At 39.2% G+C, this 19,552-nt stretch overlaps 2 protein-coding genes across 4 annotated transcripts in view; both read right to left on the bottom strand.

Annotated features, from left to right (window-relative positions):
• Positions 1 to 2,369: 2,369 nt before the first annotated feature.
• LOC127422967 (thyrotroph embryonic factor-like) lies at positions 2,370 to 15,583 on the bottom strand. Its single transcript, XM_051666900.1, has 5 exons — positions 15,367 to 15,583; positions 6,593 to 6,961; positions 6,184 to 6,392; positions 3,961 to 4,172; positions 2,370 to 3,794 (listed from the first exon to the last, which is right to left on the bottom strand). The coding sequence occupies exons 1-5, from the start codon at positions 15,440 to 15,442 to the stop codon at positions 3,773 to 3,775; spliced, it is 888 nt and encodes a 295-aa protein (XP_051522860.1). The 5' UTR covers positions 15,443 to 15,583; the 3' UTR covers positions 2,370 to 3,772.
• LOC127422966 (zinc finger CCCH domain-containing protein 7B-like) overlaps positions 8,504 to 19,552 on the bottom strand; it is a 43,364-nt gene continuing 32,315 nt past the window's right edge. For all 3 annotated transcript variants that reach the window (XM_051666896.1, XM_051666899.1, XM_051666898.1), the window contains one exon: positions 8,504 to 8,708. The gene's annotated coding sequence lies outside the window, so the exon portion shown is untranslated. The remainder of the gene's footprint in view (positions 8,709 to 19,552) is intronic.

The following is a 19,552-nucleotide window of genomic DNA, read 5'->3' as shown; positions in this document are numbered from 1 at the left end:
TGCACACGTTTGCACGTGCACTTTATGTCGGAATGTGTAGGTCTTATTCAGTCTGTGTAGTCTCATGTGGTTCTGTGTTTGTCCAATGATGTTTTATGTAGCACCATGGTCCTGGAAGAACATTGTCTCATTTCCCTGTGTACTGTACTAACTGTATATGGTTGAACGACAATAAAAAAAAAAAAACACGAACTATTGGTTTGAATTTTTTTTATAGATTATTTTCTGTTGTGTAATTCTGTCTCACAAAATTTGTATAGAAGCACCGGACTTGAGCAATCCGACGGCAAATGTGTCATGGGGGCTCTCGTAGGCGTACATGGACTGTTTGTGTTTAGAGGGATGGACGTCGGTTGGCGCTGTCTTGCGCAGGGGTTAATGCACATGTTTTTCTTTTTCTGTTTATTTGGTTCGGGGGGAACTTTGGGGTTTGATTGTTGCACTAATGTTGGAATGTGGTCTTTATAATTCTATTTTTGACACACAATCTATTTTTTCTAATATGTCAAAATGTCAGTTGTTAATATGAGTGGATTGTCTCTCTCCACATGGAATGTGAATGGGTTGGGGCACCCCATAAAAAGAAGGAAGGTTATTTCTTTTCTTAAACATAAGAAATATGATATAGTGTTTCTTCAAGAAACACATCTCTCCCCGCAGGAAGCTGAAAAATTTGGGAAGATATGGGGTGGACATGTTTTCTTTAGTGCTGGCTCAAGTAAGAGCTGGGGAGTCATTACACTGATAAGTAAACATCTACAATTCAAATGTCTTAAACAGATTAAAGATAAATTAGGAAGAGTCATTATAGTTTTAGCAGAAATTCAGGGGCAAAGGTTGATTTTGGCTAATATTTACGCACCTAACGCTGATGATCAGGGCTTTTTTTTTATAGATCTTGAAGGGATCTTGCAAACCGATGGCACCCCTCATGATATAATTTTGGGAGGAAACTTTAATCTTTTGATGGACTCAGTCCTTGATCATAGTGAAGCAAAAGTGTGTAAGCCCCCTAGAGCAACACCGATGCTTCACAGGATGTGTAAAAATCTTGGTCTTATAGATATTTGGAGACTTTAGAACCCATCCGGTAGGGACTATACATTTTTTTCATCAGTCCATAAGATTTATTCTAGAATAGTTTTATTATTATTATATCTAAGTCCCTCATTTCATCTGTTGTTGATTGCTCAATTGGAAACAGTTTAGTCTCAGATCACACCCTGGTGAGTTTAGAGGTGTTACCACATATGGAGAAAAGGAAATCATATAGTTGGTGCCTTAATGTATCGCTTATGCAAAATCCCGAATTCCAACAAATGTTAAAGACTTAAATCAATGTTTTTATGGGTATCAACTGGTCCTCGGTATCCTCTGTGGGCGTGGCTTGGGAGGCACTTAAGGCGGTTCTTAGGGGTCGGATCATATAGTATGCCTCATTCATCAAAAAATCCAAAGCACGAGAACTCGTGGAGTTGGAAGGAAATATTAAAAATGCAGAGGCAGAGATGAAGCGCCAAATGTCGTCTGATGGCCTCAGAGAATTGACCCGATTGAAATACAGATATAATACTATTTTGTCGCGGAATCTGGAGTTTTGGCTATTCAGGACAAGACAGTCATACTTTGAGTCAGGGGACAAAGCAGGGAGGCTTTTGGCTAGATATATAAAGCAGAGAGAGTCTTTTTCTACTATTCCCTCAGTGAAATCTGCTGGTTGTTTATTTTTACCTCGGCCATTGATATTAATAATGCTTTTAAAGAATTCTATCTTGATCTTTATAGTTCCACGTCTTCGTCTACTGATGAAGATAATAGAAACTTTGTGAACCATTAGAACTTCCTGAACTGACGACTGAGCAAAAAAAATTATGAGATAACCTTGGAGATTGGCGAGGTAATTAAGGGCTTGCCTAAAGGCAAGGCTCCGGGGCCAGACGGCTTTGCCGATGAATTTTTTATTTCTAATGAACAGGAAATTCTTGCCCCTATTTCACCATTGCAAAGCCTTTCTTTTAAACTAACTGGAGAGGTCACACCCTGTTATCTCGCATTTGCACTCGGTATGGATAAAAGTGTCCAGTGTTTAATTCTGACATTTATTTAAATGTTTGTTATATTTTGTGGCTGTCACTGCAACTCACCTCTACCTTAAAAAAGACTGGAATTTATTTGGGTCAAATCAGTTTGCATTTCACACTGCCTTCTTTAGCTCCTCCCTCTTTGTGTTATGCAACTTTTTTGGCATCTGTCTGTGTTACACAACAATCCTCTCACATCTGAAACTGGAGATTCAGTTGGTTATAATTCTCTTAAGTGTCAAAGAATTTAAATACTGTTAGTAGGTTAAAAATGATGCATAGGCAAGACACATTGAGTTCTTTAATTATATGTACAACATGGAACAGCAAAGACATAAAAGCAACAAAAATTCTTTCAAACCAGCCATCAAGCCCCATTTGATCATATTTTCTCATCTTTCCCTCTCTCTTCAGAAAGGAAGCTCAAGGAGAAGTGACCAACAGTACAGTAAATTTGCAAGCCAATGTTGATTGCTTTACAAGAGGTTCGAGTTAAAGAGCTAAAGACACTTACGGATCCATGTTGACTGAGTTAAGAGTTGTCTGGTTCACACTGCCCATGTGAATCCATAGACTTATTTTTGTAAAATATTTGAAGTTAGCTGAAAAAAAAAAAAATAAAAATAAAAAATGTATGTATATATGATGCACATGAATAAGAAAAAAAAGCTCCTTTCTATACCAGCACTTATTTGTTTAGCTCAGTTCTGAGCAGAGAGAAAAAGATCAGTCACATGTACAGAGTTTTATTTCTGGACCTCGATGGATAGTGTGAGCTTCCATTGTGTAGTAAACATGATGTATGTTTTTAGGCAATGCCAAGAGCTCGAAGAGCAGATAACAAAATTTTCAATGAGATGTTATACTACTACTGATCTTAAAGACTATAAAATACTATAAATGTTTATATTTTTTAAAGTTTTGCAGAAATATGATGCACATATCATCACTAAATGTTCTGCTGAACTGTAGTACTTGATGACAGACAAACATTGACAATTTTTGCAGCACAAAAACATGGTAAATTTACAATTCCTGTTTACAATTTAGGACGTCTGCACTGATCAACGTAGAATATAATGTGATACATTCTCACCTTATTTGAATAATGACAACATTTTCACTACTGTTGCAGCAAAAAAATGTACCACTGTGTGGTACACTGTACCAAACGTTCCAAAAGAATTCTTAGAATTAATGCAATATTTCGGAAAAGTCAAGGACAAAAAAAACCCCCAAAACAAAACGTTAATATAGAAGAGAGTATTGAAGTCAGTACTAGTCATTTTTATACACACCTGTAAAAAAAAAAACAACAAAAAAAAAAAAACAGTGACCATGACTTCAATACAGATTATCCCCTAAAACTCACCATATATATAGTTTAAAAAAAAGGGGGGTAAGAACATTTTCAAAACTGGTGCGCTACAAAAAAGCACTTAAAAGTTAAATCAGATATATTGTGTATGCAGTTGCATTGAAGGCAAGCTTAAATGATACGAGTATTTGACAGGATTCATCAGTATAAGCATATAAATATAACCTAGCTCTACTGATTGAATCATTCATTCACTTATCTCCCATCTTCTCCTCCATCATCTTCTTTTAAATACCCTTACTATTTAGCCCTCCATATTCTATACCATTATTCATTTATTGCTTTTCAACAATGCAAATAAATCAATAATTGTTTAGAGGTCTTCAGCTGGTCCACTTGAAAAAGAAGAGAAAAGGTTGGTTAAATCACCGCAAGAGTAAAAGTGTATTACTTCACATTTAACAGTTACTTTTAGAGCAGGAGAATGCCAGTGCTGATTTTTGTTTTTATATGAAAACTGTCTATGTGCTGAAGTGAGCTTTCACCACAACTGTTCCTTACAGTGGTCCGTATTTGGCTTCGTAGCGGGCCACAACATTCTTGCTTCGCCCAAAATCCTTGCGCAGCTCAGCCACTTCCAGCCTCAGTGCGGTGTTCTCTCGCTCCAGAAAGGCTGCTCGTACTGTGATCTGGTTCTCCTTCAGGCGCCTGGCCTCCCGTGAACGTTTGGCTGCAATATTATTCTTATTCCTCCGCTGCCAGTATTTCTCATCCTGAGATAGTGAAGGAAGAAATAAATATTGAGGACATTTTCTTTTTCTGTGCTGTTCCGAGAAGACACTTTATTACGGTTGGGACCATTTTAATAAAATGCTGGAAATGTTTGATTTATGACTTTAGGTTCCGTTAATGGTTCTGTACACTGTCCTAACATACTTAGACAGTGCTTCCTGCAGCGCATTTCAGAGGCATCGCAGCGATGTCGCAGCTCCTACTGAATCTACAGCGTAAAACATTCAGCACACCCAGTGTATTCCGATTCCCGAACGAATGACTCTTGTGAGCCAATTCCTTTTAGTAATTCAAAAACACTTATCCGTCAGAGATAAGTGATCTTATACTAATGCGCAAGTTATGAATGTACAACTCTAAATGAAATAAGAACTGTTGAAGTCTCACAAGTATTAAGTACAGTTTTTTTTATGTAAATGCCAGAGTTTCCGCTAAGAAATTTGGGTGTCGGCCAATGTGTCCGAGAATGATAAAGTTTGCCAATCAAGTAAAATGAACGATAATCGTTTGTTCATTATAGCTGCTTTTTCATAAAAAATAAAAAAATATAAAAACGGCTGTCATGGAAAAAAAATTCAACAATGTGTGCAAAACAAAACAACTAAACTGCAATTTGCCACATATCTTTTTGTTTATAAATCTTTAGGTTATGTCATATAATTTCTCCTTGGCTCATTATCTTTATGACTATTTTCCTCCAATTTTTTTATTGCACAAAATCTTTTGCTGCCAAAGTGAAGTCAAATATGTCCCTTACTTGAGATGCACATAAGCCTGGTGTCCTTCTCTCCAGAAGACAGCATCGCAAGGATGTTTTGATGTGATTCTGAAGTGAGAAGCTTCTCAATGCAAGCACACAAGATGGGAACGCAAGCTGCTTTTGCCAGTGTGCGGGATACAACGCTCTGTAGTCGCGGATTAGGACTCCACAAACTTCGATAAGTTTAAACCTCCGTGGCAGCAAAGCACTGTCATCATTGGGATGGTGTCACACTGTACATTTGTGGCATCAACTAAAGGAGTTGCTGACTCGTCGCATTAATATTTTCACCGGACTTTGTGCCTGACGATGTTTGAATTTGTCAGACAATAGGACATTTTAATGGGCAAAAACTGGTAATTACTGGCAAATGGAAAACCCTGGTAAATAGTTAAATTTTCTAAAAGAATTGAATGAATGAAATATCATATATAATAATATAAATGTGATCACATTTCTTGTTTGTTTATAACTTTTATTTATTAAATGGTAATGTATTGCATGTATGCCTCTATAAAGTATGCAAACATGCCTTATGCAAGAACTGTATTATATTTATTTCTGATTTGTTATACCTACTCTGTGGAAATCTGAAATGATCTCATAATTTGTCAACAGGCTTCTGAGTGCAGTAAATGCAATAAGAATTGCATTTCTTATTTCCAAACAATTCTTCCTCAAAAGTACTGAAAGAAGAGAAATCGGAACCAGAATGGTAAAATTCCTATTCCCATCCCTACACTTTATTGCTTTTAACATCTCTGTACATATTTTAAAGGTCTGGTTCTAAAATTGTACAACACCAAATAAGTTAACATTTCGTGCAATTTAGACTATAACAGTATAATTACCTTTGGGTAGGGCTGTGCAATATGGGCAAAAAAAGATCACATCGTGATTTTTTGGATAAATATTATGATTGTGATTTGAATTGTGAACACTGCTTTCTGATTAGTGAGATCTTGTGAGTGTGCTAGATGTGCACAAATCAGAATAAGGAATTCTGAAATAAATAAAAAATAGTAATAATAACATTGCAGCTTGCTGCGGTTTAGAAACTGCACATGCTCATATCATAATTTTACTGTGCTTACGATTAATTGTGAAGTCCTACTTCTGGGCCTCAGGCACAAAAACTTTCTTGGCTTTTTGATCAAAGGCATGTATATTGCTACATAATACAAAGCAGTATTTTGTGTTGACTCAAATTCAGGGTGTGACAGTGTACTTACCTTCTGCTCATCAGGAACAAATATTTTCTTGGCTTTCTTGATCATTGGCTGTGGTTTCAGTTCTTCCTCAGAAAAGCGATGTTTACGGGGATTAAACAGTTCACCTCCAGGTACACTGGAAAGCACGAGGTCTGTGGGATCTGGCTGGAAGTTGACTTCTACCTCAATATCATCTGGATTAATGGGATCTGGCGTCACACGGTCCTTGTCTGTGTTTAAAAGCTGAATTAGTAAATCTTAATGAAATTCAGTATAAATATAGTGCCCGTTTTGTTACTTGCAAATATTTATCTCTTTAAAAATTGTTTTATACTTGTTTTTGCATCTTGATGGAGCAATCAAGAATTGACCACATGATTTATTTAGGGTTGAAAAAGAGAGTACACTGTGTTCTCTTCTCACTACTGACCTGATTCAGTGTCTGTTGAGCCAGAACTCGATGTTATGATCGTGACCACTTCCTCCTCACATTGATCCAGTTCCATGACAGGCATGAGAGAGACCGGGGCTGCTGGGGTAGTCTTCATTGTAGGGGTTGTGGATAGCTTTTCAGTCGAGTTTTCCTTTGCAACACTCTTTTGCTGACCCTCATCCCCTGTTCCAGAAATGCCATTCTCCATAAAAAATTCTTCCAGATCCATGTATTCCAGATGAAAAGATTCGCCATCATAGGGAATGGTCTTATCCCAGATGGCAGGTGTTAAGGCAGCTGATGGCCCCATTCCACTGACCCCTTCAGAGTCCACACCCTCTCCCAAGAGCTTCTCTTTGTCATTTTCTGCAATATAAATGTACCATAATAAACAAACAGTGTTAGACAAAGTATTTAATTCAGTTCCTAATCTTTGTATAAGTTAAAGGAATATTTGGGGTTCAATACAAGTTAAGCTCAATCGACAGCATTTGTGGCATAATGTTGATTAACCCTAACCCTAGTCTTTTTTTTATATTTATCTAACACATCCAACCTCTTCTGCCATTTCATTCCTCTGGAAAAAAAAAATTAAAATAAATAAAAATTTGCACTTAACAGATTTGTATTAGCTCTACGTATGTGTGTATGAATGTATGTATGTATGTATGTGTGTGCATGTACATATGTGTATAATTATTTTTTAAAAAAAATATTATTATCTATGCCTTGTTGCTGTTTTTGTATTGTTTTTGTATTGTTGTGTACTGGAAGCTCCTGTCATCAAGACAAATTCCTTGTATGTGTAAGCATACTTGGCAATAAAGTTGATTCTGATTACCACAAAAAGTAATTTCGTCTTGTTACTGATTTAAAAAAAATAAATAAATAAATAAATAAATAAATTTGAGGTTACAGTGAGGCACTTACAATGGAAGTGAATGGGGCCAAATTTTGGAGGATTTAAAGTCAGAAATGTGCAGTTTATAATTTAAATATAAAAGCACTTACATTAATTCTTCTGTTAAAATAATAATGTAATATTTGAGCTGTAAAATAATTTAAAACTATCATTTTTAAAGTAATTTTAGGGCTCGTCGTGGCAACGAAGTTGTGAAATTGGATATAACTTCACAGAGAAAAGGTTAGTGATTTTATCAAACACAAAAATCATGTTAACATGCATATTGTTTATGTTTTGTGGCTATACTTTTAAAACAGTATTTTAAGTTTACAGATTGATCCCATTCACTTCCATTGTAAGTGCCTTAGTGTAACCCAGATTTTTAATTATTTTTTATTTTTTTAAAGGAGTGCCAAATCAAAATTAATTTACGTGGTAATCAATATTATGGCACACATGCTGTTGATTGAGCTTAACTGTATTGACCCCGGAATATTTCTTTAACTTCTTAGCTGTCCGGTCGTTTTTCATCAGACAGAGCGCCTATCAAGAACAGTGTTTGCAAAAAGGCTGCACGAAACATCTAGAATGGGAGACGAAGCACCTTTATCTAAGGAAATAATGTTAACAATATTCCCAAAACACTATTAATGGTGAAATTAGATTTTAAACTCCTATTACTTGTTGGAATAAGACAAAAAATGAGTTGTCACAGTTCCATCCAGATGTTCGAGCTTGCAACTCTTAGACATCACGCGTCTCGGAGCAAGTTATAAATAACGCGAAAACACGTTTGTATTTACATAAAGAGGAAACGATTGTTAACATATAGGATGCATGCGTCAACAGTGTGACCGCAGGCTGCCAAGACACGTGCGGTGCAAAAACACTTACCGTCATCGCCTTCGAGAAGATTCGGTGGGGGAATTTCCATTATATTCTTTAAGACCACTGGGAAAGAAACCGGCGTACCATTCCCCGCGTCCACCGTGACGGAAATAGGCTCCATGGTAATTTCTATCGAGGCTTTCGTGCAGAGTGTGAGAACACCGTAACTTTAGGGGAAAAGCGGCAATGACAAGTCTAGTCAAGAAAAATGTTTCAGTGTGTCGAGTTTTTTCAAAAACGTACAAATTGGTAATTGATATCACCTCGCCAGTCAACACCTTCCTCGCATCTGTTCTGTGCTTGACCCAGTGGTCCAGTTTGCTATGGAACAGGGAAATAATATTCATATAAACCACACCCCTTCTTTAGAAAAAAAAAAACAGTTCTTGGATTCTGATTGGTTAATAGTGCTCCCCGCTCATGAATAATGCAATAGACGCAGCCATACAGAGGCGTGGCAGTGCGTAATGTAAAGGGACGTTACCTTCAATAGCGACTTCTAATTGGTCGGTTAAAGCAGTTATATATATGTTTCAACTAATGTATGCGAAAACGTGCCACAAGACCCATATGAATATATAGACTCTGTTGGATTTCACATTTTAGCCATTTTATGCTTCGGAAAAATCTTAAACTTCTATGACTATAAGAAAACTATAAGATTCGGTAATTTACATATTCCAAATCAACTCAAACTGTCTACCTAGGTGTATATATGGATAACCTTCAAGCTCACTTTTTCCTGAATAGTCAACTTATTCAATACTAATAACAAAACAATGTTTGCGGTAAAAACAGTAGCATGCTTTGTCATTGCACTTAATTTACTCATGTCTCGATGGAGAATAACCCGTGTACCCGTCTCCCAAGTAGTCTATAGTAGATCTGTTGGCACATGGCCTCACACGTGCAGTCACGACGCACTCAGTGTGCTTAAAGACCAATCACGAAGCAGCAAATGTATAGAAATATGCCTATATGTTTCAGGATAAGGAACATGGTTTCCTTCCCTTGGGTTTGCGACGGGTGCTATGCACTTTATGCATTGCATTCAGTCACATTTGACGTCTCATCTAGTGTAGTTTATTATAATATTCATTGCATATAAGCAATATGTAGCCTACCCTACAGATGCATTACAAATGGCCTTCTGTTCAGTATGGTTTGCTCTTAAAATGCAACTATATTTTATTCTAATTTTGTTCAAGGTGGTTCAATAAACGAAACATCTAAGAGGATGTAGGTCATGACCTATAAAATAGCAGTCCTGGTTTGCCTGTCAAATAAATAAATGAAAAAACATCAAATACAAAAAACTAATCTGCACAAACTCAATTACAGCATGACTTAGAGGATTTGTTTAAAAAATAAAAAATAAAAATAAAAAAAAATTTCAGTTCATTGCAAGTCGATTTTAGTTCAAATGCATGTAAACATTCTGAACTGTAAACATTCACCCCTTAGATCAGAAAGCTTTGGAGGTTTTGAAACATGATTTTAATGTGCATTATATTAGTAAATACATGGTGGTGCATAGGTTTATGTTCAATGTAAGTGGGTCTTTACAGACAGTGATGTATCATTTACAATAGGTTTTACATTTCATATCCAAATCCATCCATTGAACATAATGTTCCTCCATGGTGTTGCATTTCTTCCCACAAATGCATACATGCGTGACTTCTCACATTACCCACATGCTTGGTGGTACCTCTAAATATCCAACCCCCTGTTACTAATGCAAGAAATGTATAAAAAGGCTAGTTTCCCAAGAAAATATTTATGACGCTAGTTTTATAGACAAAAGTTATTATTAGTGCATCAAAACGGCTCGGTTATGTATGTAACCTCAGTTCCCTGTGAAGAAGGGAACGAGACATTGCACCTTCTTACACGACCTAGTTGAAACCTCTCTACAATAATGCCAATATTCTAAATGGTGTTTGAGCCCCGCCTGTTTTGGCGTGAAACTGTCCGCTATAAAAACAGGTGCAAACACCATTTCCTCAGAATTTCTGAATAAGAACAAGGAGCGCATCGCTTGTACCTCAAGAACTCTGAGTCTTGTAGTGCGGCTAACGTTTGCAATGCCTCGTTCCCTTCATCTCAGGGAACCGAGGTAACATACGGAACCAAGACATTCCCTTTCGACTCCGTACACTTGACATTTATTAATGCATAGGAGGAACAGAGGAACAGAATCCAATCACACCACACTACACGACATAACCTCCCAGACCAACAAGAGTATGCCGCAGTGAGTGACTCTCGTGTTGGGCCAGGAGCGGAGCACTCAGAATGAATATATGAACTATAGTCATACAGTATGAATTAACTCCTTCACGAACCCAGTCGGGAAGGGAGTTTGTTTATAATGTAAGTGCTTGTGACTTACGGTAAATTACAACAGCCTAATGCAGGCGGTTGTGTAAAAGATGGGGAGCTCGTCCTTAAAGGGAGGAGCATAAGTGTAAATATATATATAGCCAATTAAATAGGAAGCGCTCTAAACAGAGAGGACTTGTGAAGAAAGTGACGTTATGTCTAGGTTGTAAAACCTTGCGAATGTGTTTTGAGAAGACCATCCTGCTGCAAAACATATGTCTTGTAAGGACACACCATTCATCCATGCCCATGAGGAGGCCATGCTTCTAGTGGAGTGTGATTTAACACCAAATGGGCAAGTCTTACTTTGCGACTCATAAGCCAGGGCAATATAGATATAGTTGCCACATACACTTTGAGCATTGACGGGGTGAGTCCTGCGTCTAATCGCTCTTGAATAAATATGAGAATTTCATGTATGGGGCAGTTTACTGGGTCTTTGCCATGTGAGAGACACCAATCAGTGGACACCTTCCATTTTAGTGCGTAGAGGCATCTCGTGGATGGCTTTCTGGCCTGTAAAATGGTGTTCTTGACTGAACGCGTTAGTTCTGGTGCGTCTAGCGCACTCTGTTCAGGGGCCACACATGCAGGTTCCACATCTGGGGCTGGGGATGCCAAAATATGTATTGTGCCTGAGGGAGGAGATCCCTCCTCAGCTGTATTTCCCATGGTGAGCTGTACAGCATCTCTATCATTTCCGGAAACCATGGCTGGTTGGGCCATTTCGGTGCAACTAATAGAATCGTTTCCTTGTCCTCTCAGATTTTACATATGACAAGAGTGAATCAGGCGTATCAGGGGAAATGCATATTTGCATTTCGCCGGCCATTTGTGTGCCATTGCACCCGCTCCCAGCGGGGTTTGGGACTTCGAGTACCAGAGGGACAGTGGGTATTCTTCACTGAGGCAAATAGATCGATTTCTGCTTTGCTGAATATTTCCCAAATCCTCAATACAGTTTGAGGATGGGCCTGGGTACCTCAGCTGACTACCACCCCTGGAGTGCTGAGTGACTACAGCCAGGTCTTCTAAGCAACCAAATTGGCCCGGTTGTTAGGGAGGGTAGAGTCACATGGGGTAACCTCCTCGTGGTTGTGATTAGTGGTTCTCGCTCTCAATGGGGCGTGTAATAAGTTGTGTGGATTGCAGAGAGTAGCATGAGCCTCCACATGCGGAGTCTCAGCGGTGTCATGCATGACAAGCCACATGATAAAATGCGTGGATTGACGGTCTAAGAAGCGGAGGCAGCTGAGACTTGTCCTCCGCCACCCAGATTGAGGTGAGTAACCGTGCCACCATGATGACCTACTAAGTAGTGGGAATTGGGCATTCCTATTTGGGAGAAAAGGGGATTAAATAAATAAAAACAAATAAACAAACAAACAAACAAACAAAACAAATATGAGGATGAAGCCTCCTGAATTCTACCTTGGCGGTTTATATATGCCACAACTGTCATGTTGTCTGAGCAAACCAGGACATGACAGTTTGCTATTTCTGACTGAAAAGCCTTTAAGGCTAGAAGTACAGCCGATAGCTCTAGGCGCCACGTGACAACCTGCCCCAGCGCGACACCACGCTGGTAAAACACAGGAGCTATCCATGGTGCTAAAGCAAGTATACAGTGGCAGGATATATTGATGCGCATGCGCCCTTGGCGCCAAGCACGTCGTGGCACACGGCGCATCTTTGTGTAAGAGACCTAAGAGATGCCACCGCCATAAATCCCAATGCTTTCTGAAACAGCTTCAGTGGAAGTGTTCTCCCCAGTTTGAACCAAGACAGACACTGTAGAATGGCGTGAACACGCTCGGAACGAAAATAACGGCAATAAAACCCTGCACAATCTCTATCGGGTTTTTCACAAGGAGATTGTGTATTTCAGCTCTGACTGGCGCGTCTACGGGTGTTGACTGGTGCGTCTTCGGAAGACAGAACGCCGTTGAAACGGGGTGGCCGGCATGCAAATTGGATCGTATAACCATGTTCGATCCTTTTTTGCACCCATTCTGAAATACCCGTTAGGGCTTGCCACGTGTCCGCGTAACGTGACAGAGGGCAATTTGGTTTGTTTACCGTATGATGTAATGCGTCACTTACAATAGGGAAGCAGTTGCGCATAATGTGTGTTTTGAAGAGGAAAAAGGCTCTTTATTGAGAATGTGTGAACATTTTGTGCATTTGCAACGAATGCTGTATTCTTTTTTGCATTTATTGCATTTTTTATTGCATTTGAGTGCAAGATACAAAAACAACATTTTGAACAATATTGTGAACAACAATATTCCTTTCCCGGCAAACAGTAGTGGGGAGATGGGGAACAGTGTTTTGTGTCTCCAACTGAGCCTTTCTTGGAGCAGACCCGGATGGAACCACGGGCTCTGCTTTCCGCTTCAAAGGGTTGTGCCCGTCAGGAGCGCTTTTGTTGCGAGTGCTGATATGCAGATCCCGGTGAGGCAGCAGGTATGGGCCTTTTAGTCGGGCTTTACTGCACAAGCGCACCAAGAAGGGTACGTGCCAGGACTTAGATAGATCGTTATGAACTTCAGGGAAGAACAGGGCAGATTTGCGGGACACTGCTGTTTCACGGCGTCCGGACTGCAGGAACCATTTATCGAGGCGAGACTATTCAGGTTCCTCTAGGGGAGACCATTCAAGGTGAAGTTCTTCGACCGCCCTTGTAAGGACGCAGAGCATCTCCCTGTCAGTGGTGCGTGCATGTTCCTCTCCCTCGCTGGGGTGAGGGCCGGCTGCATCATCCACTGACCACTCGCCTGATGTAGCGAGAGACATGACTTCGTTATTATCATCCCCAGCGTCAGAACTGCTGCACGAGACAAGGCCGCCCGCTCTTTCAGAAGGTCGGAGATCGTCTTGCACATAGCGTATCGGAAAACATGCGCTTTGGAGGATTGAGGGGCTCTCGGTGCGTGTGCCACCACGAGGACCACCTCAAAGTCATCCTGCTCGACCTCACATCCCTGCCGTGCCTCCTTGTGTGAATCCTCGGGTATCACAGAAGAGGCGAGTGGGAGGGCGCGTGAGGCTGAATCGTCCCTCAGAACGAGGGTGATTCACGAGCGAAGCATCTTGAGACTCATGCCCTCACAGTGAGGACAGTCTGTCTCCATGAAAGCTGTCTCTGCGTGGGCGCGGCCCAGACAGTAAACGCAGATCTCATGCTGATCTGACGGCAGGAGGTGCCTCTCACACAAGGAACACTTACGGGACGACATCTTAAAAAAGACGCAAACACGTAAGTGACACTTTTAGATATATAAATATATAAATGAATATAAATATAAATATATATCACACAATATACAATTGCTTGTAAGGATACACAACACCTGCCGAAGCGCTGCGGGGAATCAGGATGCTGAGGCCCGTTCACCAGCGAAGCGTCAACCGGCGAGGCGGTGTGATGTTCGCCGGAGCACTGCAGGGGAGCGGAAAGTTTTCCCGCGAAGATTCCGCCCGCTGACTCGTGTATATTGATGCCGAAGGTAAAAGGCTTCTAGACAAGAGATGATCGCTGTCTTGAAGGAAGAAATTCTGAGGAAATGGTGTTTGTGCACCTGTTTTTATAGCGAAAAAACTTTCGCGCCAAAACAGGCGGGGCTCAAACACCATAGCCAATATTAGTAAATTGGTGTTATTGTAGAGAGGTTTCAACTAGGTCGTGTAAGAAGGCACTCCCCATATGCGTTAATAAACGCAATGTCAAATGTACTGGGCCATAAGGGAACCAAGTAGGTATAGCTGCAGGTCGGAGATCTCAAAATGGGGGCGGAATCTCCAAAAGAGGGCGGGGTTACTCCAAAAGGGGGCTTCACTTCCACTCTCGCTAAGGGTTAGGGAAAGGGTTAAGTATGGGGCTCCCTATAGGTGTGTTCGACTTCATGTTGTGCTGCGCAGACCGATCGGCGCTGGATTTGAAGCAGTGCATTCAGCTTGTCTTTGTGTCATCGGCTTGGATGCAGCATAATTTAAAATCAATAGTTTTCAGTTTCAGATGCCATTGTAGTAATTCAGCCATGATTACTTAAATAATTGAGTGAAAGTGTTTAATAACAAGACAGTTACTGAGATTAAGCGAGTAGTATTCGGCTGGTCATGTGATTCTAACATGCGCGGACCCTCTCCATGTAGAATAAAAAAGCTTTTATAACTGGAGTCTTCATTTTAATGTGAATGGTCATGATTTCCTACATATATTGCAAAAGTACAATTCATGTCTTTAGGAGTTAAATTCTAAGTTCTGAATGCACCTTTAATATACGTCTAATATGTAATTTAATGGTACATGTGACATTAGATGTGTATCATCTCGTACGAGTTCTTCCCATTTCAGACTAATTTAAACATATACAGATTAATTTCCACTAAATTTTTAGTTGCATAAAAGAAAAAAAATTCCGTAGAAAATGCCTTAAATTACAAAATGATTCCAATATGCCCCTAACCTCTACAGCTGTAAGAAACCAGCAGATGGGATGAAAACAAACAGCAAATTACGATTTGTTGTAGTTTTTGTATCATACTTTAAAGCTATAGTTAGTACGCAGTATATGCACCATATAACTCTTACCGTAGTCATCAATCGATGGGACTGAGAAGGGGTACTCAAGCAAGGCTTTGAATATTTCCGGAATTTCTGTGGACATCTCAAAACAGTATCACTTTTACAGTAGCTGGAAAGTGCTGGTCACAGAAAACAGCTTTATTGGAGCTTCCACTCTATGGACTATCTTTCACGTGCAGTCTGTCACCGCGACAATTTGACACGCAACAGGAAATTCTGAAACTATTAAATCGCTGTCAGAATCACAAGGTCCATCCCATAACCACGAAGTTACTTAACTAGTCCCGCCTCAAATTAACTTGTTTTCCCTAGGGTCGGTCATTTTGACCAATGAATAACATTTCATGCCTGTTGATTAATAATCAATGAGGCCTGCTACCTTATTGGCCATTCCAGCTGTACGTATTCACTGCGCTAGCCAATAGAAATGAAGAAGAGTTATCTAAGACATCAAAAACATCTGCGTACGTCTGTGTTATGAAAGTGTTGGGTAAAAATCCAGCTTAAACGTTGCTATCAGTGCTGTTCACATTCCATTGTCAGTGTTAGAGGTTTATGTCTTTGTTTAATGTAATAATACTAACCACCAGATGCTAACATACCTTCATATAGTTATTGATTAAGGTTTATCAATCAGACGGTCGATAGACAGTGCATCTGTTTGATATTGATAATTAAGAGCCTTCAGGGTCATAATGTGAAAAAAAATATATTAGAGTTGCGATGTTTATTCTAAATATTAAAGTTAGAAGATTTGCTTATCAAATGACTAACGTGATTTTGTTGTGAATTTGCAATATAACACATGAACCACGTCTCGTTACGTCTTCCGATAAATAAAAAAATACTATGCGGGAAGAGTGGTTTAGCAAAGTGCCTTTTTAAATCGCCACTCAGTGAAAGGTCATTCATTCAAGGTGGAGTATGGCCAAACACGGACCACTTGTATCAAAATGAATGGGATAAATGGGAACGCCCAATATGGCGGATGTAGAAAGAAAGTCCCGCCTTACAGATAAAAGAGCCAATCACTTTTTAGATACAGACATCGCACGCGCATTAGCTCAACCAGCCTCAAAAAGCGCTATTTTAGCCGGATCTGAGCTAAAGGCCCACAATTTATGATTCAGCTGCTATCAGATTTACCTGCTGATTTGAAATATGTTTTTCGACCGTAATCAGGACAAACCGTCTTGAAGAGTTCGGTCTTTCCCCATTTACGTAGATAGGAGCTGTACTTTTATGCCGCTTGTCTCCATAGAAAATAGATGCGTTACAAAGATGGCTAACGAGTGGATTGACTTTCCTTGAAAGGCACTTTGGTAGGGCCTCTCATGACTGATTGTTGTCATGATTATTATGAGTACCAAGAACTTGGTAGCAAGCAACCTCCCACGACAGCGCATATATATATATATATATATATATATATATATATATATATATATATATATATATATATATATATATATATATACATACACCTGTACACCTGTATGGAAGCTTGAATGAACAAGTATTAAACTAGGCAGCAAGTAAAACGTTAATTGGTAATTCAAGTAAATTAAATCACATTTTTTAAAACACTATTTATTGTTAAACACTTTCATGAGATTTGGTCCACTGTGATCATATTTCACTTCCAACCAGGGAGAAAAAGGAGAAACAAAGCAAATAAATGTAAAAATACAGTACAAAAAGAGGCATTGTTGTTTTTCCTTTTCATTTTTTCAAAACCCTGATTTGACTGGTTATCAAAGCAGGTGAAAAATAAACCCATCTTAACAGAAACGTCTTAACAGATACAAATCCAATGTTTGTTAAATCCCACATATTCATTTTAGGCTGAATATGGATTATGAACATGCTGCTGTTTTTCCAACTTCGCCCAGAAAGTATGAAACACAAAAATTCATTTTAAAATATTCAATCTTCCTATGTAAGTCCAGAGAGCCCAGAACATTCCAGTTTTGTGATAAAGTAAACTCAAGCAGAGAATGAGGCTGCTGAGTAGATGACCATTACCTCCAACTTTAGACAGTAAATGCCCAATATAACCGATTACAAAACCCATCTCATGTTTGAGGAAAAGAGACTGACAACTGAGCTTCTCTGGTCTCAGTTTGTGTTCTCTTCTCTCTACGGTTTTGCACACTACCACAGCTTTACCAAATGTAGGCTATGGAGGCCAATAATTTTCACAGCCATCTGAAAATGATTGTTTATTTCAGATGAGAGTTGTGTGCAAAACCAAGTACACTAGTCTCCATGTACAAAAAACATCCGGAGAAAATTCACAATACACATTCATCCCCTTGAATCTATTTCTTTAAGTTGTCTAACTGTGTATATATCATTATACTGAATAAGTAGGATTATTTAAGGTATTTATAATTGTATATACACCGATCAGCCACAACATTAAAACCACCTGCCTAATATTGTGTAGGTCCCCCTCGTGCCGCCAAAACAGCGACAACCCGCATCTCAGAATAACATTCAGAGATGATATTCTTCTCACCACAATTGTACAGAGTGATTATCTGAGTTACCGTAGACTCTGTCAGTTCGAACAAATCTGGCCATTCTCTGTTGACCTCTCTCATCAAAAAAAGATATTTCCATCCACAAAACTGTCGCTCACTGGATGTTTTTTAGTTTTTGGCACCATTCTGAGTAAACTCTAGAGACTGTTGTGTGTGAAAATCCCAGGAGATCAGCAGTTACAGAAATACTCAAACCAGCCCGTCTGGCACCAACAATCATGCCTCGGTCCAAATCATTGAGATCACATTTTTTCCCCATTCTGATGGCTGATGTGAACATTAACTGAAGCTCCTGACCCGTATCTGCATGATTTTATGCACTGCACTGCTGCCACACGATTGGGTGATTAAATAATCGCATGGATGATTGTTGGTGCCAGACGGGCTGGTTTGAGTATTTCTGTAACTGCTGATCTCCTAGAATTTACTCCGAATGGTGCCAAAAACATCCAGTGCGTGGCAGTTCTGCGAATGGAAACACCTTATTGATGAGAGAGGTCAACAGAGAACGGCCAGACTGGTTTGAATTGACAAAGTCTATGGTAACTCAGATAGCCGCTCTGTACAATTGTGGTGAGAAGAATTGCATCTCTGACTGCTATTCTGAGATGCGGGTTGGCGCAGTTTTGGCGGCACAAGGGGGACCTGCACAAAATTAGGCAGGTGGTTTTAATGTTTGGCTGATCGGTGTATGTTCATATTGTATAAGGCGCTATGCAGACAAACATAAATATCCATGTATGCTTTGTGTTCTGTCACAGTATAGCTGATGTGGTATAGCTATATCAAAAAGATCAAGAGAGCAGTGGAGAGGGTATTTACAATAATCACTCTATAAATCTATAAAGACCTTTCAAAAGAGAATCACAGGTTCTCAGCTATTGTCTTACAAACTAGAGGACCTCGAAGACAAACCATATACACTGCACAATATCATGGCTTCCTCTCACACTCTAAAAGTTAATGCTGTCTCTTGCTTGTCATTTGTCTTCTAAATAATCCAATTCCTCACATACAAAGACAATTCACTGTTAAGTATTATATTCATACATGGATACATATATGTTAAGTGTTATACATCGCAATTAACATACATATATCAATAGCATATAGTAGGATAGAAGTAGTCTTAATGGCAATCATTATCATCACCGTCATCATAATAATAGCAGTAGTAATAAAATGATCCCTCAGTAAAGTGTATAACTAGGTCACTCCAGAATGTCCCTATTAAATATCCATTCCATTTGGAATCGGTTTTTGCCCATATCTGCTCCTTCAAATCTTATTTTTTAAACCATGACATTCAGATCAAAGTACTTGATTCTCTTTTCCACAACACACCATCTCAGGTGTGTACACCAAATTTCCTGATCATTACTTTTTTTATAGTATTCAAAGGAATGGTTAAACCAAAAATTAAAAGTCTCATAATTTACTCACCCTCATGCCATTCCAGATGTGTATGACTGACTGACTTCTGCAGAACACAAACGAAGATTTTTAGAAGAATATCTCAGCTCCGGAGATATGAAGTGAATGGTGATCAGAACTTTGAAGATCCAAAAAACAAATAAAGGCAGCATAAAGTAATCCACACTCCAGTGGTTTAATCCATGTCTTCAGAAGCAATATAATAGGTGTGG

Source organism: Myxocyprinus asiaticus, chromosome 32, assembly GCF_019703515.2.
Source record: "Myxocyprinus asiaticus isolate MX2 ecotype Aquarium Trade chromosome 32, UBuf_Myxa_2, whole genome shotgun sequence".
Lineage (NCBI taxonomy): Eukaryota > Metazoa > Chordata > Actinopteri > Cypriniformes > Catostomidae > Myxocyprinus > Myxocyprinus asiaticus.
This window is presented reverse-complemented; position numbering and strand designations above follow the sequence as displayed.